Genomic DNA, 25,327 nt, shown 5'->3' with positions numbered 1-25,327 from the left:
CTCCTTCGTCTTTTGCTCTCCTGGCCGTCTGCAGTGTTGTGATGTCTGGGGCTTGAGCAGCCATTTGGAACCATGCGGTGGATCCATGTGCTTTCGGTGACCAACGAGTTACTAATCGGTCCTGGTAGCACTGCCCCAGATGTCACTTGTGGGAGAGAGAGGCATACAGGCTGGTTTAAGCCGCTACTTCGTGGGGTCTTCTGTCACACGAATAACACATTTGTCCAGACTCCTCCTCCAGAGTCTCACAGTTCTGTGCTGCCAGTTCCTTCTCTCACCTTTGCCACCTCAGGGTTCAGTCCCTGCTGCCCTCACAGTCTGCCATGGGGTCCCCCAAACAGACACGTGGGCGGGGCCGGGTTATCCCGGTGGAGCCCAGAGGAGCCTCACCCGCGGTCTGCTGCGTGGGTTGCCTGGGCTGCACAATGCTGTACTCCGACCTCCTGACCCCCGCCACACCGAAGTGGTCCCTGCTGTCCTCCAGCTGCCCCCGTGCTGCCCAGCATGTTCGCCTCTTCTCTCTCCTGACCCCCTGCCTTGCAGCCGTCAGAGCATGGACACCCTCCCTCCCTGTTGGGGGCAGTCCACCGTCCCCCAGGACAGTCTCCCTCAGGTGGCCCAGAGCCGCCTCCCGCTGCTGCCCTGACCACGGGTGGGGTACGGCCCCTCTCAGTCCTTCATTTCTGACCCCCCACCTCCTCCGGCTAGCAAGTGGCTCCAGGACCCCCGGGCTCCCCATCCTGGCCCTGGGGTGCACACAGCAGGGATTCTGGGTGGAGCAGACTGTTTTCTTTCTGGGGTCTGTCTCATCTTCCATCGTCCCGGCCCCACTTTCTCCCCCAAGGGACTCGACACTAGACTTGGAGGGTGGGAGGCTTGGTGCCCCAGAGGGGCCTGGGGACGGTGCGTCCAGGCGTCGTCAGGAAGAGTGAAGGGAGCAGGGAGCAGGGTTATGGGAGCCGCTCCCCTCCCCCTAAAGGATGCCGATCTAAAGCTTACGGCAGGGGAACGCCCCTCTGCAGGTGAGCTGAGAGCCTCCGGTGAGCCCGGAGGCCCCGAAGGTGTCCCGGGCCCCGGGGCTTGGGGGAGGGGTGTGCCTTCCGGCCGGCGGGCACGGGCCGCTCCCGAGGGCGGCACAGGGACCCGAGGACGAGGAGGGCGGGGAGAAGGGAGGGGTGAGTCCCACGCGGAAGTCAGGTAGGACCGCTGGGCGGCCTCCAAGCCACACTCGGGTTCCCAGCGGCGCTGGGGCTGCCTCGCCTCGGGACCCTCCGACCCTGAGCCCAGCGCGACCACCGGCATGCGGGTGAGTCCGCGCGAGGCCACGCCCGCCGGGACAGGCCCCGGCCTCCCGCCCCTCCCGCCTCCGTCCCCGTCCCCTGCAGAGCGGGAGGGGGCCGGCAGGGGGTCGTGTCCCCCCGCTCCCCCGGGGCGGGGGCAGGACGGAAGAAAGGGCTTGCCTCCTGCGCCGGGAGCCCCGGGGAGAGCGGGGTCAGGTGGGGGGCGTGGCCACCCCCGGGCGCTGAGCCTGGAGCCGGACCCCAGACCTCGCGGCTCCGTCCGGCGGGCAGGGGGCTGGAGAGACCCAGGGTGGCCGGCAGGGCCCTCCGCTCCTGGGGGTTCTGCCTGGGCCGGGGTGGGAGTCGCTGAAGGCTGCTGGATTCGGAATCTGGGGGCAGAGCAGGAGAGCGTCCGGGAGGACTTCCTCTCTTTCCTCCGCCAGGGACGAGGTCTCGAGGCCCGGGCAGCCGTGGGTGGCCGGGAGGAGACCCGAGCTGAGGTGGAGAGCGAAACCCGCCTCCCCGTCGCCCTCCTCCGGGCGCTCCCAGGTGTGGGCCAGGCAGGCGGCCTCGCACTCCGCCTCGGCCATTCCAGGGCTGTGGAGCCTTGGCAGCTGAGGCTGGTTCCCAGGCCAGCCCTGTGCTGGGGGGAAGGGAGCCTGGGGCTGGGGGAGGAGGGGGCCTGGGGATGGGGTTGGGGGGTGTGGAGGGAGCTAAGGCAAGAAAATCAGCCTTTGGGTAAAGACAGACACAGACAGCAGAGAGCTCCGCCCCAGCCGGATCTGAGCATCCCCTTCCCCTGCCCAGATCCCTTCCATTTCCCACCCCCCACTCCTGGCCCCAGCTGCAGTCCAAGCTCCGCCGCTGCCTGTGCAGCCCTCCGGTCTCAGTTCAGTTCAGTCCTGTCCGACTCTGTGACCCCATGGACTGCAGCATGCCAGGCCTGCCTGTCCACCACCAACTCTCAGAGCTTGCTCAGACTCATGTCCTTTGAGTCGGTGATGCCATCCAACCATCTCAACGTCTGTCATCCCCTTCTCCCACCTTCAGTCTTTCCCAACATCAAGGTCTTTTCCAGTGAGTCAGTTCTTCACATCAGGTGGCCAAAGGATTGGAGTTTCAGCTTCAGCATCAGTCCTTCCAATGAATATTCAGGACTGATTTCCTTTAGGATTGACTGGTTGGATCTCCTTGCAGTCCAAGGGACTCTCAGGAGCCTTCTCCAACACCACAGTTCAGAAGCCCTCTGGTCTAGCTTCTGCTAACTGCTGGTCTCACCTCCTGGCGGCTGCCCTCAAGCCCGTTATGCTTCTGCAGAGCTGAAGTGCTGAGCACCAAGGCTTTATGCTGTCAAGTCCCAGAGTCTCTGTAGCAGGTTCTTGGACACCAGCTGTGTGCTGCCCCTCAGGCCCTGTCCACACTACCAGGGCAAGCTCTGGGCTGCCTCCCCTGCCAAGCAGGTACCTGCCTCTCCAGGCCCGTGTCCACTCACGCTGGGCACTGCCCGTGAGGGCTGCACTCACAGCAGGCCGCATCTGGGGTGGATGACCAGACAGACATGTGATCTGACAAACGAGATGGATGGACAGTGGGAGGCATGGTGGGAAGGAGGGGCCCAAGGCGGGAGGGAGGCAGATGACAGGACTTTGAAGACAAGGGAGCCGGGACTTCCCTGGCGGCCCGGTGGTTGGGACTTGGTGCTTCTGCTGCAGGGTGCATAGGTTTGATCCCTGGTCAGGGAGGTGAGATCCTACATGTTTCATGGTGTGGCCCCCGAACGATGAGGAAACAGAGCCAGGTGGGGGATCGCACGTGTGGGCAGGCCTCTCCATGTCTGAGCTTGGTGCTGGGGTGGGCGGTCCCTTTGCTGAGTGATGAAACCACTGCTTGCTGGTAGGGCCTAGCCAGGGGGCCGTGGGGTGCTGGCTGGGCTGTGGTGTGACCCTAAGCCTGAGGCGGGCCATGAATGGTGCGGGGAGGCCCCTGCCTGCTGCGTGTGGCTAGGGTGACGTCGTGTGCTCCAGGTAGGCTGCCCGGCCAGAAGGGTCGGGAGCTGCGGGGCAGGCACACCCGCACAGCAGTCCCCGTGCCCTGCCGGGACCTGCAAGCTGCCTGGGGATGGACAGACAGAGTGTGGATCCCCAGGCCTGGCCCCCACGCCTGGGCTGGTCTCCCGGGGAGCTGCAGCCTCTAAAGAACTCAAGCAGGCAGTGGGTGGATCGACTGGGGCTCTGGCCTGGACTCAGTCCTGGGCCTGGCCTACTGGGTGCGTGGCCTGCAGGGAGTGGGGGCTGGAAGCCCCAAGGGAGGACAACGGAGAGCCGGGTGCCTGGAACCTCCCCCGTCCATGTGCGCAGACTTGCTGGGGACCTGCACGTGGTGGGGCTGGGACCCCCCAAGGCCAAGCGGGCCCGGGGAGCCTCTGACCCTGCCTGGGGTCTGGGAGCCTGATGGGCACACATGGCTTCCTGGAGGTGGGGCCTGGTGGACGGGGACAGCAGAACCCCCAGATAGCTCGCCTCAGGTGCACCAAGCAGTCAGGTTGGCTGGAGGTGGGGGTGACTTTAGGGGAGCCTGGTTCTAATCCGTGAAGGCCTCTCTCCCTGGAGGACAGGTGGGCAATGGACAGCCTGATCCTGGAGCCTGGGGCCCAGGCAGCTGGCCTGGGGATGGGGCCACTGGGCACACAGCGTGTGGGCACCAGACGTCCGGACGTCGAGTGTGGGGTGGCTTGACAGGACGGGGCAGGGGACTTAGGCCTGGCTGCTGCTGCTCCTGCACCTGCCGGCCCTTTCCCTGGGGGAACCAGGTCATGACCGGGGTGGGGCTGTGTCCCAGTGATGGGGGACAGTGCCCGTGGGACCCCTTTGGTCCAGGTCACACAGCAGCCTCCAGGGAAGGCTGACTCCCCTTTTCCAAGAGGCTCTGGGTAACGCCCCAAAGTCATGTGATGTCTCTGGGGAAAGAGAGCTGCCCCAGCCTCATTTCTGGGGCCACTTGAGGGTTAGCCTCCAGCTGCTGCCTTTGGGAGTCCCTCGGGGATGGTCCTCCCCAGGCTCCCTCCTCCCATCTGGATCCCTGTGCTGTCCCTCCCCACCCGGGGACCCCGTCTCCCCACCCAGGTACCCTGTCTTCCCGCCCTGGGGACCCCATATCCTCACTCAGGTACCCCATCTCGCCACCCGGGGACCCCATCTCCCTACCCCAGGTACCCCATCTTCCCGCCCCAGGGACCCCGTCTCCCCAGCTGGGACCCCATCTTCCCGCTGCTGGTCCTGCCCACTCTTCAGCCTCAGGCTCACGTGAGGTAGCCTCTCTTTTCAGCCTCTGTGGGCCTGCCGGCGAGGGACCCTCAGAGGGTCGTCCTGCAGGGGGTCCAGGCCCAGCAAGCGTAGGCCTCCTCCTGGGTCCGAGTTCGAGTACGTGAGGACCCATTTCACTCACGAATTTGTCCCACATGACGCTTCGCTCCTACAGTGGGCAAGTCACAGGACTGGCTGCTGGTGACAGAAATGTACCAGCGTCCCTCGTCCCCATCTACGTGAGACCTGACTCCCTTCGCTGAGACAGGCGCCTCAGCCCAGAGCGCACGCGCACAGACCGGCCTGAGGAGGCGGCTTTCTCCTCTGGCCCTGACCCCACTGCGGATCCGAGGGCTCGGATGGTGCGGGGTTGGAGCTGGGGCAGAAGGGGGCAGGCCTGCGGAGGGGGTGAGCGCCCCCCAGGAAAGCGGGACAGAGGGCGGGGCAGGGGCTGCACCGCGGCACAAAGACCCTGGCGTCCCGTGCCCCGGAGCTGGCCGTTTTGTGGCTGAGACAGAGGGGAGAGAGGGGGCAGACCCAGGCCTGGTTCTGGACCCAGTAGTTCCGGGTGTGTCTGGGGTGGGGAGTTGGGGTCGAGTCCTGGATTTAGTGAAACAAAATAAAAAACAGGTCCCCAGTAAGCTGAATTTCACACACACAACAGTATTTTTTTTTTTAGTATAGGTTATGTCCCATGCAATAATTGGGACATACTTATACTAAATGGTATTTATTGTTTATCTGAAATTCAAATGTGATGGGTGGCCTCCGTTTTCTCTGGCAGCCCTCAAGGGCAGACTGGCTGGAGCAGTCCAGTGAGGCTTTCTGGAGGAGGCACGAATGCGCAGGGAGGAGAAGGGGAGCGGTGGGGGCAGCGCAGGGCAAGGGCTGGCCAGGACGCTGAGCAGCTGCGATGCCTGGGGGTGGGGGTGGGGGGTTGCAGGCTTGTGAGCCCGGCGGGGCTGCCCAGAGGCAGTAGTGGGTGGTGGGCTGGCGGCGGGCCCACGGTGGGATGGGGAGCCACCAGGCCCTTCAAGGAAGTCAGGGGGCTCAAGCTGACACAGCTCTCAGTTCCCCCAGGCCCTCATCCCGAGCTTCCTGTCCCTCCCGGGGTCCCCCATGCTCCCTGGGGAGCTGCCGATGGGACACGGCTGGCGGCCTCTCACTGGGCACACGGCCTGGCCAGCCCTTTGCCGGGGCTGCAGGATGCTGCCCGCGTTGCGTCAAGCCCCCAAGGCTGGGAGAGGTGGGTTCTTGCCTGAGGGCACAAAGCCTCAGCACCTGCTGGGCGCTTGGCTCCGGAGGTGGTGTCTTTCCCCCGCCTCAGCCCCCGGGGGTTCCCCCTGATGACCCACCTGCCTGTCTGCCCTGGTCCCCCATCTCCTTTGTCCCCCACTCCCTTCAGCCCAGTGGCTCTTCCAGAGAAGGGGCCCTGGGTCACTTTGTCTCAAGCCCTCCTAGCCTGCTGTCTGCTCTTTGGGAATCAGTGAGGCCTTAAGACACCCCTCCCACCTGGATGCCAGTCCCAGCATTTTCCACTCCCCCACTCCTGTGTGTGCTTAGCCGCTTGGACCCTGTGCGGCCCCATGGACTGTAGCCCACCAGGCTCCTCTGCCCATGGATTTCCCAGGCAAGAGTACTGGAGCGGGTTGTCACTTCCTCCTCCCGGGGATCTTCCCAACCCAGGGGTGGAGCCCACGTCTCCTGCATTGGCAGGCAGGTTCTTTACCACTGTGCCACTTGGGAAGCCCCCGACTGCTACTTGTGCAGTTTTTGCAAATCTGTAAGTTTTCCTAAAGTGTCACAAAGACAGTGCAGGGCCTGCCGTGCCTGTTGCCTGGGGCGCTGGTGCAGGTGACGAGCCTGACTCGGCCTGGACTCACGTCACCGGCTTTTCAAGTGTATCATGCAGGCCCCCCACGGCATCATCGCCACGTCCCCACGGCCCCTCCCGTCTGTGATGGCCTCTCCGTCCCCCTTGTCCTTGGCTGCCTGACTCCGGGGTCTGCTCGCTGGGGCTCTCCTCCTGCTGGGATGGGGCCGTGGGCTTTGGGGACCACGGGCTGCTGCGTGCCATCGCCTGGGCCGTCATCTCCCGGGTTGGGGGCCTCTGCCAGGGTCTCCTCTGTAAAGTGGCTGGTTTTCTGTTTCATACTTCCCTTGTTAGTCGCTGAGTCCAGGCCAGCCTCAACAGGGAGGATTTCACCTCCCGGAGGGAGGAACATAGAAGGACGTGTGTTCGTTAGTGAAAGTGAAAGTGTTAGTCACTTGGTGTCTGACTCTTTGCCACCCCATGGACTGTAGCCCACCAGGCTTCTCTGTCCATGGGATTTCCCAGATGAGAATACTGGAGTGGGTTTCCATTTCCTTTTCCAGCGGGTCTTCCTAACCCAGGAATCAAACCCACGCCCCCTGTGTCTCCTGCCTTGGCAGGTAGATTCTTTACCACTAGTGCCACCTGGGAAGAAAACTGATGAGACTTTGGATTATTTCCACAATTTTGGTATGAAATATGCTAGTGTGAGCGCCTTTGTGTGACTCCAAAGGGGGCCAGGGGGCAGGTCCGCGAGGTTTCTCAAATTCAGGCACCAAGGCGTGCACAACAGCAGCACATGGGGTCCTGCTGAGTCACCCTGGCTTTTTTTTTTTTTTACACATAGCTTATTTTCAATATTGTATGATTTTCAGGTGATTTACAGTATTATGTTACATTCAATATTTTTATAGATCACCAGGGTGTTTTTTTTGGTCGCAGTGTGCTTGCAGGGTCTCAGTTCCCTGACCAGGGACTGAACCCGGGCCCCAGCAGTGAAGGCGCCGAGTCCTAACCACCAGGCTGCCGCCAACTCCCACACCTGGATGGTTCACACTGTCTGACTGTAAAATGTTTGCTGCCAAATGGGTGGACGGTGATGCCTCCTTGGTCACCTAGCCTGCATTTTCCAAACGGTTTCACGTTCGAGTTCCATGTTTTCACCTTCTGGGTGCTCCTCTTCTGTGAAGTGTCCATTTGCATCTTTGCCCATTTTCACTGGACTGCCTGCCTTTTCTTATGAATTCAGGGTGCTCTTTGTATGTTTCCAAACAAACCTTTGCCGGCCATTTGTGCTGCAGCCTCAGCGTGCACGTGGCCCCACCAGAAACCATCCCTTTGGTGCCAGAGCACCCAGCCTGGGAGGCGCTCTATTGTGGCAACGAGTGCCAGCCTCTGTTCCGCATGTGCTTCACCCCCAGGGAGAAGAGAGTCTCAGGATCCTGGTGCCGACGGAAGGTGAGAGCCTTCCGCTGATGGACATCAATACTTGTGAGGTGAGCCTCCGTGAGCCCCTCCTGGGCCTGGTCCCGCTCCCCCACGCCCTGCACCCGGCCTGCTCTGGTCGCCAGCCCTGGGCCCCGTGCCTCTTTCCTCTAGGCCGAGGCCCCTGAGCTATGGGACTATGTCTTTGTGGTCGATCGTCGCACCCAGAGAAACCCCGGGCAGGTCCAGAGGCAGCGGCAGTTCTTGGAAGAGCTTGAGAACCAGGGCTTTCGCTACAAGGTGGGAGGGCCGAGGGCCCTGCCTGGGTGCAGCAGTCACAGGCGGCTGGGTGGGTCCCAGGAAGGAGTCTGGGGAGGTTGCCTGTGGCCTCATGCCAGAGTCAGAGGGGACAGACTATTGGCCTTGGATGAAGGGGGAGGGTCCCAAGGTGGAGCAGAGGGTCCCATGCTGCCCCCAACTCTCAGGCAATGGAGGACCAGGAGAAGGAGTTCTTCGGGATCCGAGCTGACAATAGGATGTTTGACCGGTACTGGAGACTTACGGAGACCGAGGACACTGTCCCCAGAGGGGAGCTGTCCAGGCCAACTTCCATCCGAGCCACCAACAGGTGGGAGGCTGGCCCACGCGGGGCCAGGTGGACCCCTGCCCACCTACATGGGGGTCCAGACAGGCAGCAAGGCTCCCAGGTGTGGTCCTGGGGCAGAGGCCACAGGGGGCAACCATCTGTGCCTTACTTACCATGCCTGTAATACTGGAAAATGTGCTTGAAGGTTACATCTGTGACTGTGTCCCCAGATGCAGACCAGAAGCCAGCCTTAAAGGGCGGGTGGCATTTGGAGAGGCTGGCAGGACTCTCCTGGTTGTCCCTCCTGGGTTCTGAGGTCGTCTCCCTGGATTCACTCTCCACTTCTTTTCTCCAGACTGAATGCCCTTCTCTGGACATCTGTCCCTGCCTCCCAGGCACCCCACACCTCCTCTCTCTCTCTAGGAACCTGCTTCTCCCCACTCTGATCCTTAGCCCACCAAGCCAGTCCACCTGCCCTCCCCACACCCTGCCTCCAGCACCTTCCTGGTCCTAGCCCCAGCCCTCTGAACTCAGCTGGGGCCAGTCAGGGAGGTCAACAAAGAACACTCTGGGAGTCTGGATATGAGGCAATGGAGGGGGCTTCCTGGGAGCTCAGAACTGGCTGGTTTGGGAGGACACATGCGTAGAGGCACCTTGTCGGGGCCTGGAAGGAGCAGGCTGTGGGGAGGGCCCTGGGACACTTGGGAGGCTGTGTCTCATAGGAGGTGTTCCAGAGGAGCAGGATCAGATGTCTGGATGTGCCACCTCCTGGCTGTGTGGCCTCGGCCAAGTTAACCCTCTCTGAGTTTCAGTCTCCCATAGGCAAAATGGCTCACAGGGTGTAAAGAGGATTTATTTGTGCACATAAAGGGTGTGCTCTGAACATGTTGGGGCTCCAGGTGGGAGGTGTGATTGGAGGTGGGGAATCCTGGAGGAAGCTGGACGGCCGATTGTAGGGCTGAGCATGGGGCCCTGGGACGAGAGAGACCACCCTGAAGGCGGCCCACCTTGCAACCATGGTACAGCTGAACCCTGGGAGGATTCGAGGAGCTGTGCTCCCAGATGAGTCCTGGATTCTGAGCTCTGGTCAGGCAGTCCTGGCTAGTGGTCTGGGGGTTCTGCCAGGTTGAAGAGGGGCCTGGAACCTGGCCAGACAGAGGACCCTCCTGAACCAGCTCTTGTGTTCTAGAATCCGAATTGTCGACTTTGTCCTGAACAGCAAGATGGCAGCAGGTGGTAAGGACTGGATGGGCAGGTGGCCTGTGCCGCAGCCCTCCAGGAGGGGCGTCGCATGGGGAGAACGGGACAGGGTCCTCCCTCATCCCCGCCCCTTCTGACCCGAGAACCCCTCTGACCACCAGACACGCTCCAGGATTTGGTGAAGGATGGGGTCTTTGAGGCCGGGTTCCCCCTGCACAAGGTGAGGGGTGGGCTGGCTGGGAGAGGCCCTGAGGGCAGGACTTGAGGCAGGAAGCTCTCACTGTGTCTCACCTGTGCCCAGGGGGAAGAACACCTAAAGAAGAAATGGGCCCGGTGGAGAAGCATGTTCCAAAGGCAGCCAATTAGTGATATCAGGTACTACTGCCCTCGCGGACACACCTGTGCCCCCCGCAGGCAGGCTGCCCCTCTGTAGATACATCCATGCCTCCAGCAAACAGCTGTCTGGCGAACCATTCAGACATACATTTAGATGTCCTCGGTACACTCCTTGCCCCCAGCATGGCAAGCTTCACCCAGGCGTTGGCCGTCACCCCTGGTGGGAGTGGCCCTGACGGGACGCTGTGCCCGTAGGGACTACTTTGGAGAGAAAGTGGCTCTGTACTTCGCCTGGCTCGGCTGGTACACTTACATGCTGGTGCCCGCCGCAGTGATAGGCCTCATCGTCTTCCTGAGCGGGTTTTCCCAATTCGAAGCCAGCCAGATAAGGTGGGCGGGGCCAGGGAAGGGGCGGGACTGAAGCTGATGGTGGGCGGAGTCAGGGAAGGGGCGGGCCTGAAACAGGGTGGGTGGGGTCATGGAAGGGGCGTATCTGAAGCTGAGGGTGGGCGGAGCCAGGGAAGGGGCGGGACTGAAGCTGATGGTGGGGCAGAGTCAGGGAAGGGGCGGGCCTGAAACAGGGTGGGTGGGTTAATGGAAGGGGCGTATCTGAAGCTGAGGGTGGGGTGGGGCCAGAGAAGGGGCGGGACTGAAGCTGAGGGTAGGGCAGGGTCAGGGAAGGGGCGGGACTGAAGCTGAGGGTAGGGCGGAGTCAGGGAAGGGGCGGGACTGAAGCTGAGGGTAGGCGGAGTCAGGAAAGGAGCGGGCTTGAAGCTTAGGGTGGGTGGGGCCAGGGAAGGGGCGGGACTGAAGCTGAGGGTGGGCGGAGTCAGAGAAGGGGCGGTCCAGGGAGGGGCCCCTCCAAGGTCCACAGGAAAGCCCGGCAGCCAACTCGGTCCCTGCGCCCTCAGCAAGGAGATCTGCAAGGCCCACGACATCTATATGTGCCCTCGCGGCGACCACAACCGCAGGTTCCAGCGGCTCTCAGACACCTGCGCCTATGCCAAGGTTTACGCGGGATGGAGGCGGGCCCAGCGGGTCCTCCCGGGGAAGGGGAGGCCTGGGCCGGGGGCTGGGGCGAAGGCCACCCCAGCCCAACGTGCCCCTCCCTCTAGCTCACCCACCTCTTTGACAACGAGGGCACCGTGCTGTTCGCCATCTTCATGGCGCTGTGGGGTGAGTCGCGCGGACCTGGGGCCCCCTGAGCAACACACGTAGACACGTCCCTGAGGCCTCTGCTTTCTGGCGCAGCCACCGTGTTCCTGGAGCTGTGGAAGCGGGAGCGAGCCCGAGTGGTCCTGCAGTGGGAGCTGTACGGGTGGGACGAGGACCAGGTGAGGCTGACCGGCGGCTGGCTCGGGCCCTGAGAGGCTGCTGAGTCCAAGGGGTTCCGTGTCCAAGGGCTTCCCGTCGAAGGTTCCCATGTCCAAGGGTTTCCTGTGTCCGAGGGGGTGTCTGTATCCAAGGGCTTCCTGCTTCAAAGTTTCCTGTGTCCGAAGGGGTTCCGTGTCCGAGAGGTTCCACGTCCCAGGGGTTCCGTGTTTGAGTGGGTTCAGTGTCCAAGGGGTTCTTGTGTCTGAGGGGGTCCTCTGTCTGAGGGAGGGTCCCAGGCCCCAGGGGGTTCTGCATCTGAGGCAGTTCCGGCATCTGAGGCCAGTTGGGTGCCTTCCACAGGAGGAAATGGCTCTGGGGCTCATAAGCTGCCCAGACTACCAGCCGCAGCTGCACCAGCACTCCTACCTGCGGAGCACCGTCATCCTTCTCCTGTCTCTCTTGATGGTACTCCTGGGCTCCCGTGGCTGGGCTGGAGAGCAGCTGGGGCAGTTCCCTGAGCCCCGCCCATCCTGCCTCCACCCCAGATCTGCCTCATGATCGGCATGGCCCACGTCCTGGTGGTCTACCGAGTCCTAGCTGCCGCCCTCTTCAACTCGGCCTTGCCCTTCCTGGGGGAGCAGGTGACCACGGCTGTGGTGGTGAGCGGGGCCCTGGTCCACTATGTGATCATCCTCATCATGACCAAGGTAGGGGTCGGGGCAGGGGAGGGTGTGGGGCAGGCTGCGGCTCCACCCAGGTCCAAGGTGAGCCCTGTCTCCCCTCCTGCAGATCAACAAATATGTGGCCCTGAAGCTTTGTGACTTTGGTGAGAGAATGGCTTCTCTGGGAGAGGATTCAGGGTGGGGGTCTTGGAACCCTGGGGTGGGGAAATGGGGCCCATGAGAGGCCAGAGCATCCTGCCTGGGAGACAGGTGAGGGTCCCAGGTGACCCCAAGTTTTTAGGATATGGACAGGCTGGGCGTGGGCTGTCATTGGGGGGAGAGACGGGGGAAGGATGGCCCCACATCTCATTCCAGAGAAACCCAGGACCTTTTCAGAGCGAGAGAGCAAGTTCACTATCAAGTTCTTCACTCTGCAGTTTTTTGCTCACTTCTCCTCCCTTATCTACATTGCCTTCATCCTGGGCAGGTAAGGGCCACCGGCTCTCACACCCTCCCTCTAACTTCTTTCTCCCACCTTGGAAAGGGAAACACATGTTCTTTTTAATTTTTAAAATGAATCAAGCTCAGAACACATGGAAACCTAATACAGAAAAGTGTGGAAGAAGTGCACAGTCTACCCCCAACTGTCCAGTTCACGTCCCCAGAGATGACACTGTTTGTTGCATCTCCCCAGATATTTTTACACATCTGAGCACACACAAACACGCCTGTCTTAAAATTCTTCTGTGTTTGTTTCGGCTGTGCTGTGCCCTTGTTGCTGTGCACATGTGTGATCTGAGGCTGCTCTCTAGTTGCGGCGTGAGGGCTTCTCCTTGCTGTGGCTCCTGTCGCCAAGCGTGGGCTCCAGGCACACGGGCTTCAGTGGTTGCGGTACACCAGCTTCGTTGCCCTGTGGTGGCGCGTGGAATCTGCCTGGACCAGGGACTGAAACTGTGTCCCCTGCGTTGGCAGGCAGATTCTCAACCACTGTGCCACCAGGGGAGTCCCAGATACACCTGTTGACGTAAGTGGTTAGTCATGTAAATTATCCTCTCTGCCTTACCCTGAAAGCACACAATGGGTATCTTCCATGTCCGCAAGGGTGGTGAGGCTTTGTTTTTAAAACCATACATGAGCATTCCTTTGAGAGATGTTCTTGAATTTATGTAACCACATCAGTTGGTGGACATTTGGGTTAATCCCAGTTTTGAGCTTTGTAAGTAAAGTGGCGGTGGGCATCTCATATACCAGGCTCAGGCACACACTTGCCCTCACCTTCCAAATTAGTGAAGTTAACATTTTGATTCAATCAACAGACATTTTCTTGTCTTTTCGGAAGAAAATAATTGCTCCATGTGGTCTCTGTGTTTGCTCAACTTTTGTAAGTTGCATTGTTGTTGTTCAGGCGCTGTCATGTGCGATTCTTTGTGATCCCCGTGGACTGCAGTGTGCCAGTCTTCCTGTCCTTCACCACCTCCTGGGGTTTGCTCAGACTCATTAACTCCGAACTCTCTAGTGGAACTTTGAAAACAGAAAACCCCTCCCAGTTCATTCAAAGACATCGTGAGGTCCTTGGAGAGGCCTTCCGTCTGTCCCCGTCTCCGGGCGCTGCTTGGCCTTCCCATCCTGGTGAGCCCATCCCCCTCTGCCAGGGAGGACCCCAAGTTTTCCAGTGGCTTCCTGAGAAAGGGTGCGCAGGAGATCATCTGTGCTGAGCTCCTCTGTATTGAGGACCTGACCGAGCGACTGCTAGAGACAGGACGCTAAGTTGGGTGTGGTTTTCCTCAGACTCGAGGGATAGCTTTGTTGGCTTCCAGTGTTCCGTCCCACGGACCTGACGGCAGCGCGACTCCGACCCTCTGCGTCTTCTCACTATCCTCCACCTCCGGAAACTTCTTAGCAGTGTGACTCGGTGGCTCCTTCTCACTGCACGTTGCTTCAGTACTTCACGCCTCTCTTCCACACCAGCATCTCTGTCTCTACTGGACGGTCTCCACCACCACGCAGATGTGCCCGCGTCTCCCTTTCAAACACCCTTCTCCCTGTCGTGCCGGGTTCCTGGCGTCCCCAGCCCGTGCTTCTCCCGCCCCACACCAGGGCCACCTCTGGCCACTGACTGCTGCCCTTCTCCTGGCCTCTAAAGAGCACTTGACCCAGAACCCTGGTCCCTCAGACCCCGCTCTTGCCTTGCTCCCTCTGCTTCTGCCCTGCCCTGTCTCAACTCCTGTGCTGGCCAGGTATGCAGAATCCATGCTGATCAAGTGGAAAGAAATTACCCGGTGCTCGCTGGGCCTGGAGCCTCAGGTCCTCCCATTTTAGTGATTTTCTGATGTGTCTGATAGCCCCCCTCCTCTGGTTCCCTCTCTTCCCGTCTGGTAAATTCTTTTTGTTTGGAAATCAGATCTTCTGAATTGATCATCCAATTTTCTTCGCTTTTTCCTTCCATCCTTGTCCCAGTTTCTCAGAAGTTTTCTTTGAATGCATCACTTCTGCTTATGTTCTTAATTTCAGAGCACTCCTTTCGATGTTTCAGGGTCTTTACAGCTGCCTCTTCGTGTTACCTGGACACCAGGGTTTCTCTTGTCTGAGAATGTGGCCTCTTTTCCTGCTACTCTGCGTTGCTTCTGTTCCTTGCAAGTGTTTTACGCTCTTTGTTGATTGGTCTCTGATTCTGGTGTTAGAGACTGTCCTTAGATGTCTTTTATTCGCGAACACATGTCTTTAATTGAGAAAGGTATGTGCCAGTGTGCTCTGGACCACGTGTCCCCTGGTGGGGCCTTTTGCTCTGTCTGTTCCCGAAGGGGAATCCCTGGTGTCCTGCCTGGAGGAAGGAGGATGCCTTTGGTATGCTGGGAGCCCAGCTGGGGGAGGGACAGCGTGGGGTCTCGGTGTCCATTGGCTCAATCCTGAGATCTGAGTCTTTGGTTGTTCAACCTCCTGGAAGTATCTCTGTCTTTTTGCTTGTGTGGGGGGATTAGAGGTCAGATAGGAGGCCCAGGGGTTCAGCCAGGCCTGCATCCCATCCAGCGGGTGCCCCCGGCCCACCAGAGGGGCCCAAGTCCTGGGTGCTCCGGCGAGGTGGGGCTGCCGGCTGCTCGGACGTCAGCCCCGCAGGTTCGATCCAGCAGGATGTGTCGAGTGGGCTGCAGGCCTCTCCAGGTCCCTCCCAGCTCTGAGGTGATGCCTGGCCGTGGGTGTCGGCAGCCATTTCCATTGAAAGCTGGGAGTGCACGTTTATGTGGAGATGAGCATTGCTAAAGCAACCTCCAGAAACCCTGAGGTGACTCACAGAGACACGCGCTCTGCGTGTGTGCATACCCCCTGCTGATCTGACGAACAGAGGCTTCTCATCTTTCAAGATGCCTTATTAAAACCTATTAGTGAGAATCCAGCTTCTTCCGAGATATTTATTGGTCATTAAATTTCCGTTTCTATAAACTGTTCATATCATCTGAGCATTTTCGTAATCTCAAGATCAAATGGATTCTCTTTTGACGTTATCAGTTTCTTAAAATCATGTCATATTTTACTTTGCTTCTTATTTGACCATTTCTTTGTCGTAGAGCTCTTTATTTTTCCTATTGTTTCCAGCTGCCTTTTCCCCCTTGCGTGTCTATGGCAAACTGTTTGTTGCACGGAGTCCCTTTGTCCATGGGACCCTCCTTGGGAGCCCTGCCTTATCCCACACTGGCCTGGTTGCTGTCTGCGCCTCCTGTATATCTGTCTTCTTGGGACTTGGGTTAGGACCATCATTTCCTGATTCCCAAGCCTCCTTCTTTCTTGATTTTTGCTTTCATTTATTCTGAGAAGGTATATTGGAGAGGTAAATTTTCTGAATTCTTTTATGTCTCAAGGTGTCATGGTCTACCTTGGCACATGTTTGATATGGCTGGGTAGAGAAGTCTAACTTCAAAACAGTTTTCCCTTCTAGAACTTCAAAGACATTGCTCCTTTGTCTTTGAACATGCAAAATGAATGATGAGAAGTGTGCAGAAAATCTGATTTTTGTTTTTTCCTAGTTGACCTAGATTTTTTCCCCTCTGGTAGAGGGATCTTCTGTTTAAAGTTAAGGTCTTCTCTTTAAGCAGGGGGACACTCAGGGTGAGTCTTTTCTTCCTGCACTGTGCTGGGCAGTTGTTGGCACCTTCCGATGAAAAAACCATGTCCTGCTTAAGCTCAGTAAATTTTCTTATTTTTAATCTCAGGTTTTTTTAAAAAACCTCCCCTTGCTTCCTCTTTATGCGAGTCCTGGTCCTCGCGGGCTGTCCCCTGTGCCTCTGCCTTTCTCTCTCATGTCGTCCGTCTCTCTGTCTCACACTCCTCACACGTCTGCCTTTCTCTCTCATGTCGTCCGTCTCTCTGTCCTCACACGTCTGCCTTTCTCTCTCTGCCTCTCTCTGTCTCACACTCCTCACGTCTGCCCTCTCATGTCGTCCGTCTCTCTGTCTCACACTCCTCACACGTCTGCCTTTCTCTCTCATGTCGCCCGTCTCTCTGTCTCACACTCCTCACACGTCTGCCTTTTTCTCTCATGTCGTCCGTCTCTCTGTCTCACACTCCTCACACGTCTGCCTTTTTCTCTCATGTCGTCCGTCTCTCTGTCTCACAATCCTCATCTGGGAAGGTCGTTTCACTTTGTCTTTTTTGCCTTCTGTTGTTTTCTTCTAAGAATTTAAGACAAAGTCTTAATTTTTAAGAGATTTTTGGTCTTTTGTTACCCTTAGAGTGTCCTTTTCTTGTTTCCATAGACACAGTACTTTCTTGAAGATGTCAATGTTCTTTTTTCCCCTTAAGTTTTTTCTTTTAAGTATTTGGCTGCACCACGTCTTCGTTGCGGCCTGTGGGATCTAGTACCCTGACCAGGGATTGAGCCTGGGTCCCTGGGACTGGGGGCTCGGAGTCCTAGCCGCTGGGCCACCAGAGAAATCCCATTTCCTTTCCTCATCTCATTTCCTAAAGGGTCCATCTTCCTGTTCCTTTACCGCAGTCTTTCTCTGTTATACAGCTGCTTTTCCTCACGACTGAAGATTTGCAGCCCTCCACTGACTTTGGATAACGAAGGACTCAGTTTATTTTCCCTGGCAGGATGGAATATGTCTTTATAATAATAACTCATGTCACGGACTCTCACACATTCTATCCTAAGTCATGTTCGTCAACTCTAATCCGCACAACAGCCCTATGGGGTAAGGACTCTAAACCCCATTTCACAGATGGGTTGACGGAGAAGTTAAGAAGCTCTCAGGGTCACATAGTCAGCAGGCGGAGGAGCAGACGAGGCCCGACTCGGTTCCTCCTGTGTGCTGTCCTTGCACACTGTGCTTCCGGGTGAGGAGGCGAAAGCCTAGGCGATCTCTCGTGTTCCTATGAAGGCAGTTTCCAATATTTTTAAACACTCAGATCTTTGATCCACAGGAACTGGTTCTGCTGCAAGGGGCACGGGAGGGAAGCTTGTTTTGTTTCCAAGTGACAGCCAGCTGTCCCCAAACCATCTGCTGACTGTTCCATCACCACCACCACCTTCTGCACACGCCAAGTCCCATCACTTGCCTGAATGTTTTGCTCTTTCTGTGAATTCTGATCATTTTAGTCTAGTATCTTACTGTGTAATTATTACTCTGTTATGCTTTACTATCAGATAGGACTAGCATTAATTTTCTTTTTCTCTTCTTTTTCACTTTTCCTTTTTTGTAGTTATTTACATGTTTATTCTTCTAGGTGAACTTTAATTTTTGTCAAACTCCATCAAAATTCTGTGGAGTTTACCTTAGGATTGCAGGGAAATTATACATTCTTTTAGGGAGAACCGACATACATACTGTATTAATTTTCTTTTACCACAATTTAGTGGCTTTAAACAATACACATTATGGACAGTTCTAGAGGCCGAGTCCAAAAAGGGTCTTGCTGGACTAAAGTCACAGTGTCAGCAGGGCTGCGTTCTGTCTGGAGACCCTCGGGGAGAATCCACACTGCTGTTTTTTTCAGCTTCTAGACGCTGCCTGATTCCATGGCTCCTGGTCCCTTCCTCCTGTGTCTGCAAAGCCAGTGGTGTCAGGCTGAGCCCCTTTCATTTTGTCATGTCTCCAACTCTCCTCTTTCCTCATTTAAGGACTCTGGTGATTAAAATGGGCACACCTAGATCACCCAGGATTCTCTGTCCATTTTAAGGTCAGCTGATTGGCAACCTTAATGCTGCCATGTCATATAACATAAGCCAGGAATCATGATGTGGACGTCCTTGGGGGCCTGTCGTTCTATCTGTCTCAAGCAGGCAATCCTCATTTTTTGTATCAAAGACAAGGCTTCTCTATTCAAGTCTTGTTTTGATGTTCTTTAGCTGTCATGTGAACTCTGCTCTCAGTTCAGTCGTTCAGTCGTGTCCAACTCTTAGTGATCCCATGGACTGCAGCACGCCAGGCTTCCCCGTCCATCACCAGCCTCCAGAGCTTGTTCAAACTCATGCCCATCAAGTTGGTGATGCCATCCAAGCATCTCATCCTCTGTCGTCCCCTTCTCCTCCTGCCTTCAGTCTTTCCCAGCATCGTTTTCTTTTCTAATGAGTCAGCTCTTCGTATCAGGTAGCCAAAGTATTAGAGTCTCAGCTTCAGCATCAGTCCTTCCAATGAATATTCAGGAGTGATTTCCTTTAGCATTGACTGGTTGGATCTCCTTGTAGTCCGAGGGACTCTCAAGAGTCTTCTCCAGTAACACAGTTCAAAAGCATCAATTCTTCAGCACTCAGCTTTCTTTATAGTCCAACTCTCACATCCATACATGATAGTTGGAAAAACCATAGCCTTGACTAGACGGACCTTTGTCAGCAAAGTAATGTCTCTGCTTTTCAATATGCTGTCTAGGTTGGTCATAGATTTTCTTCCAAGGAGCAAGCATCTTTTAATTTCATGGCTGCAGTCACCCTCTGCAGTGATTTTGGAGCCCCCCAAAATAAAGTCTGTCACTGTTTCCATTGTTTCCCCATCTATTTCCCATGAAGTGATGGGACTAGATGCCATGATCTTCGTTTTCTGAATGTTGAGTTTTAAGCCAACTTTTTCACTCTCCTCTTTCACTTTCATCAGGAGGCTCTTTAGTTCTTCTTCGCTTTCTGTGTCATCTGTATATCTGAGGTTATGAATATTTCTCCTGGCAATCTTGACTCCAGCTTGTGCTTCATCCAGCCCAACATTTTGCGTGATGTACTCTGCATAGAAGTTAAATAAGCAGGGTGACAATATATAGCCTTGACATTTTTCTTTCCCAGTTTGGAACCAGTATGTTGTTCCATGTCCAGTTCTAACTGTTGCTTCTTGACTGGCATACAGATTTCTCAGGAGACAGGTCAGGTGGTCTGGTATTCCCATCTCTTGAATTTTCCACAGTTCGTTGTGATCCACACAGTCAAAGTCTTTGGCGTAGTCAATAAAGTAGAAGTAGATGTTTTTCTGAGTAGAATTAGATGTTTTTCTGGAATTCTCTTGCTTTTTTGATGATCCAACAGATGTTTGCAATTTGTTCTCTGGTTCCTCTGCCTTTTCTAAAACCAGCTTGAACATCTAGAAGTTCATGGTTCACATGTTGTTGAAGCCTGGCTTGGAGACTTTTGAGCGTGACTTTGCAAGCGTGTGAGGTGAGTGCAGTTGTGCGGTGGTGTGAACACGCTTTGGCATTGCCTTTCTTTGATTGGAATGAAAACTGACCTTTTCGAGTCCTGTGGCCACTGCTGAGTTTTCCCAATGTGTTGGCATACTGAGTGCAGCAGTTTCACAGCATCATCTTTTAGGACTGGAAATAGCTCAACTGGAATTCCATCACCTCCAGTAGCTTTGTTTGTAGTGGTGCTTCCTAAGGCCCTCTTGACTTTACAGTCGAGGATGTCTGGCTCTAGGTGAGTGATCACACCACCTATCACGACGTTATCTGGATCACGAAGGTCTTTTTTGTACAGTTCTTCTGTGTATTCTTGCCACCTCTTCTTAATATCTTCTGCTTCTGTTGGGTCCATACCATTTCTGTCCTTTATTTTGCCCATCTTTGCATGAAATGTTCCCTTGGTGTCTCTAATTTTCTTGAAGAGGTCTAGTCTTTCCCCTTCTATTGTTTTCCTCTATTTCTTTGCATTGATCACTGGGGGAGGCTTTCTTATCTCTCCTTGCTATTCTTTGGAACTCTGCATTCAGATGGGTATGTCTTTCCTTTTTCCCTTTGCCTTTCGCTTCTCCTTTCTCAGCTATTTTTAAGGCCTCTTCAGACAACCATTTTGCCTTTTTGCATTTCTTTTTCTTGGGGATGGTCTTGATCACTGCCTCCTGTACAATGTCACGAACCTCCATCCACAGTTCTTCAGGCACTTTGTCTATCAGAGCTAATCCCTTGAATCTGTTTGTCACTTCCACTGTATAATCGTAAGGGGTTTGATTTAGGTCATACCTGAATGGATTAGGTGGCTCAGACGGTAAAGCGTCTGTCTACAATGTGGGAGACCCAGGTTCGATCCCTGGGTCGGGAAGACCCCCTGGAGAAGGAAATGGCAATCCACTCCAGTACTATTGCCTGGAAAATCCCATGGACAGAGGAGCCTGGTAGGCTACAGTCCAGGGGGTTGCAGAGTTGGACACGACTGAGCGAATGTTATTCTTACCCTTGAATGGTCTAGTGGTTTGTGTGTGCGAGCATGTGCCCACAGGCGTGTCTGGGCACAAGGCTCACATCCGGCCGCTGCTCACCTGTGGGGCAGGTCTGCTTCCTTCCCCTCCAGGGCCCATTGCGCCCCGATTCCCACTCTTGTCCTGCCACCTCCCTCAGCCTGGCTGTCCTTCACAGGATCAACGGTCACCCCGGGAAGACGGTGCGCCTGGCGGGGCTGTGGAAGCTGGAGGAGGTCAGCCTGTCCCGGGTGCCCTGCTGCCCTCTTCCCGAACTGCCCTCTCTCCTGGCCTCTCCCAGTGCCCCGTGCGCATGCGAACCTCCCACCCTTGTCCCTGCAGTGCCACCTCAGCGGCTGCATGATGGACCTGTTCGTGCAGATGGCCATCATCATGGGTCTGAAGCAAACGCTCAGCAACTGCGTGGAGTATCTGAAGCCGTGAGGACCCCCTCCCCTCCGGGCGCCGCCCACCGCAGGGAGTCCGGACCCCAGGACGCCCCGCCCCCCGCCCCGCCCCCTGCTCCTCCCGGTTCTCCACCCGCTTCTCCTGCCCCTAGGTGGCTGGCGCACAAGTGTCGCTCCTTGCGGGCCCCGTCTCAGGACCCCGAGCTGGGCCACTGGCAGCGCAACTATCGGCTGAACCCAGTCTACACCTTCAGCCTGTTCAACGAGTTCATGGAGATGAGTACGCGGGGTGGGGCTGGCGGCCGAGGGGCTGGCGGAGGGGCTGGCGAGGACGCGCAGGGTGACCGCTCCCGCCCGCAGTGATCCAGTACGGCTTCACCACCATCTTCGTGGCTGCCTTCCCGCTGGCCCCGCTGCTCGCGCTCTTCAGCAACCTCGTGGAGATCCGCCTGGACGCCATCAAAATGGTCCGGCTGCAGCGGCGCCTGGTGCCACGCAAGGCCAAGGACATCGGTCAGGGGCCGGCCAGGGGCGGGGTGGCCAGTGCGCCAGTCTCCCTGGAACCCCAGCCCTAAGCCTTGCGGGGCAAGAGGGGCCCTCACCCCGCGGTGGCCCCCAGCCCTTCCCAGGGTCTGCCTGGGTTGGGGGTTGAGCCCAGGCCCCAAGAAGAGGAGGGGCTGGCATGCCCCCACTGCCCCCCACCCCCAGTCGGGTTGAAGGGCCAAAGCCACTGGGAAGCAGATACAAGAAGGCTGGACTCTGAGAGCAGGAAGCTGGGGGAGAGATGTCCAGCAGCTGGGGGCAGGGACTCGGTCACCTCGGCTGGCCTTGCCAGGGCGGATGGGGTCAGGGATGAAGCAAGGAGATGGAGTACTGGACAAGGCAGCAGGAGAGAGGAAGGCCTCCATCCCAGGACCAGTAAGGGGGTCTGCCCCTGCCCTGGGTGGGGGAACCTAGGAGGCAGAGCAGGCCTGGGGGCAGCTGAAAGGTTCAGGCATAACATGGGGGATGGAGACCTGGGCCCCTCCCTGTCCATGTCAAGAAGCAGGGTGCAGGAGAGTGGCGTTTGCCCTCTGCTGGCCTTGGCCAAGACTGTCCTCATCAGGGGCCTGGCAGTCGCCACAAGCATAAGTGTGACAAAGCCCTTGGCCATCCGGGCTCCCAGCCTTGGGGAATCAATGGGGCCAGGGGAGGAGGCTTGTAGGCAGACTGGGCCTCTCTCCCTTCTGTGGCCCAGGGACCTGGCTGCAGGTGCTGGAGATCATCGGTGTGCTGGCGGTCATTGCCAATGGGATGGTCATCGCCTTCACGTCCGAGTTCATCCCCCGTGTGGTGTACAAGTACCGCTATGGCCCCTGCCGGAGAGGGGCCCAGTCTGAAGTCGAGTAAGGGGACGCTGCCACACAGCCCCTGGGGGAGTCTCAAACTGTCCAGAGGCCCCTGCAAAACTGGCCCCACCCCAGGGGAGCCCAGGGCAGGGCTTGATGCTCCCAGTTTCTCCTGGGGTGGTTGCTCCCGCCCTGTGCCGACCTAGAGACCCTGGGTACAGCCTGGGAATGCAGACTGGACCCTAGGAGGGCATTAATGTCCCAGAGCTAGCCATTTCCTGAGCAAGCGCTACGGGAACGACTCCCCTTCCGAAGTCAGACGCTTTGTAGGGTCTGCACACTGTCCTCATCCAGCTCTTCCAGCCCTGTGGGGGGCTGGGTCTCCAGGGGTCTCTCCCAGGAAGGCTCCCCCAGCCCCTGCGAGTCCCTTCAGCCTCCCCGAGGGCCCGTCTCCCATGTACAGAGGTGAAGGAGAGGGTCTGCACTGTGGCCCACCCTGACGGCCCCCACCACGTCAGGCCAGATTCGAGCCGGCACCCCGGAAGCCTGAGGGGCCACACCAAGCTCCTGTCCTCTGCCCACAGCTGCTTCACCGGCTATGTCAACCACAGCCTATCTGTGTTCTACACCAAAGACTTCCAGGATCCTGCCAAAATCGAGGGCTGGGAGAATGTGACCGAGTGCAGGTTTGGACCCCCACCCCCTGTGAGCACCCTTTGAACTCCTGACCCCTGACCTCATCTGCTCCCTACCCCAGGTACCGGGACTATTTCTCTGCTCAGGACTCCAACTTCTCAGAGCAGCAGTGGTTCCTCTTGGCGATCCGCCTGGCCTTCCTCATCCTCTTCGAGGTGAGTCAGCACGGCAGGGACCCTGGAGTGGGGCAGCTCTCTGACCCTTGGCGCCCCTGTGCAGCCCTCCTGACCTCCCCTCTCTGCCGTCCCCAGCACGTGGCTTTATGCATCAAGCTCATTGCGGCCTGGTTTGTACCCGACGTCCCGCAGTCTGTGAAGAACGAAGTCCTGAAGAAGAAGTACCAGAGACTGGAAGAAAAAAGGTGGAGAGGCGGGGCTGGCTGGGAGCAGGGAGGGGCTGGGGTGGGCCCACTCAACCCCTTTCCTGCCTCCAGCTGCAGCCCCAAGAGCACAGACGTGTAGGGGACCTGGAGCAGGTGGTGCCTGGAGGCCCACGACTCAGGAGCTGCCACCACGGCCTCCCACCCCAGCCTGGCTGGCTGTGTGTGGGGAGCTTTAAGAAGACCTGAGTGTGTGGGGGGGCCCTGGGAGCCCCTGTGTGTTTGGGGTGTCTGCGAACTGCACCCTTGTCCGTGCTCTGTGAGGCCTGTTCCATGTGTTAGGTCTCGGGCTTGGTACTGCCTGACTTGAACTCTCAGTGACTCCTGCCGGCCCTAGAAGGGGAGGGCGGGCAGGGCAGAGGCTCCTGCACAGCCACAGTGCCGGGGGGCTGGCCCCTTTCCTGGGCTGCCCTCTGACTTCTGGGCCCCAGATCTTGCCCCACCCCCTGGCTCCCTTCAACCAGCAGAATTTTCTAGAATAAAATAAAAATTTTCTGTAGATTTCCGGGTCTCTCTGATGGATTATGTCTGCCCTCAGGGCTAGCAAGGTTATACTCAAAATCCTTTCACATGCTAGCAAGGTTATGCTAAAGATCCTTCAAGCTAGACTTCAGCAGTACGTGAACTGAGAACTGCCAGATGTACAAGCTGGGTTTTAAAGAAACAGCGGAACCAGAGATCAAATTGCCATTTGCTGGGTCATTAAGAAAGCAAGGGCCTTCCAGAAAAACATCTACTTCTGCTTCACTGACTACGCTAAAACCTTTGACTGTGTGGATCACAACAAACTGGAAAATTATTAATGAGATGGAAGTACCAGACCATTGTACCTGCCTCCTGAGAAATCTGTATGTAGATCAAAAAGCAACAGTTAGAACCAGACATACAAGTGACTGGTTCAAAATTGGGAAAGGATTCTATCTAGGCTGTATACCATCACCCCGTTTATTTAACTTATATGCAGAGTACATCATGCAGAATGCCGAGCTGGAATCAAGATTGCCGGGAGAAAAATTAGCAACCTAAGAGATGCAGATGATACCACTTAAATGGCAGAAAGCAAAGAGGAACTAAAGAGCCTCTTCCTGAAGGTGAAAGAGGAGAGTGAAAAAGCTGACTTGAAACTCAACATTCAAAGAACTGAGTGGCATCCAGTCCCATCACTTCATGGCAAATAAAAGAGGAAAAAGTGGAAACCGTGGCAGATTTTATTTTCTGGAGGTCCAAAATCACTGCGGATGGTGACTGCAGCCATGGAATTAAAAGATGCTTGTTCTGTGGAAGGAAAGCTATGGTAAACCTAGAACAGAGTATTAAAAAGCAGAGACATTACTTTGCCCACAAAGGTCCACACAGTCAAAGCAATGGTTTTTCCAGTAGTCATGTATGCATATGAATTGGACCATACAGAAGACTGAGCACTGAGGAAGTGATGCTTTCAAATTGTGGTTCTGGAGAAGGCTCTTGAGAGTCTCTTGGATTGCAAGGAGGTCACACCAGTCAATCCTAAAGGAAATCAACCCTAAATATTTGTTGGAAGGACTGTTGCTGAAGCTGAAAATCCAATACTTTGGCCACTTGATGCGAAGAGCTGACTCATTGAAAAAGACTGATGCTGGGAAAGATTGAAGGCAGGAGGAGAAGGCAGCAGATGATGACATGGTTAGATAGCGTCACTGACTCAATGGACAGGTATTTAAACAAATTCTGGGAGATAGTGGAGGACGGGGGAGCCTGACTTGTGCTGCAGTCCATGAAGTAGAAAAGGGTGGGACATCGACTGAACGATAACAGGGTTAGCTGGGAAACTGAGGTCCAGATGGGGAAAGGCCTGGAATGCAGTAGCCTCCTGCTCTCCTCTGGTTTTCCGTGGGCTTCCACAGAAAAGTGAGGATTTGCCTGCACCTATCAGGGGCAAGAGTCAAGGCAGGAGTTAAGGCAGGCTTCCTGGAGG

General features: G+C 56.7%; 1 protein-coding gene across 1 annotated transcript; it reads left to right on the top strand.

The window, feature by feature from the left end:
• The first annotated feature begins 1,186 nt into the window (after nt 1-1,186).
• Nucleotides 1,187-23,862, top strand: ANO9 (anoctamin 9). The gene is made up of 24 exons (XM_070359630.1): nt 1,187-1,306; nt 7,817-7,891; nt 7,995-8,120; nt 8,306-8,448; nt 9,596-9,642; nt 9,768-9,826; nt 9,908-9,981; nt 10,198-10,332; nt 10,854-10,950; nt 11,058-11,118; nt 11,194-11,276; nt 11,617-11,721; nt 11,802-11,963; nt 12,046-12,082; nt 12,294-12,405; nt 20,742-20,799; nt 20,906-21,003; nt 21,123-21,250; nt 21,331-21,483; nt 22,208-22,355; nt 22,883-22,984; nt 23,056-23,149; nt 23,246-23,355; nt 23,428-23,862. The coding sequence occupies exons 1-24, from the start codon at nt 1,301-1,303 to the stop codon at nt 23,453-23,455; spliced, it is 2,241 nt and encodes a 746-aa protein (XP_070215731.1). The 5' UTR covers nt 1,187-1,300; the 3' UTR covers nt 23,456-23,862.
• Nucleotides 23,863-25,327: the final 1,465 nt, after the last annotated feature.

This window comes from Bos mutus, chromosome 22, assembly GCF_027580195.1.
Source record: "Bos mutus isolate GX-2022 chromosome 22, NWIPB_WYAK_1.1, whole genome shotgun sequence".
Lineage (NCBI taxonomy): Eukaryota > Metazoa > Chordata > Mammalia > Artiodactyla > Bovidae > Bos > Bos mutus.
Note: the sequence above shows the minus strand (reverse complement) of the source record. Positions and strands in the feature narration are given on the sequence as shown.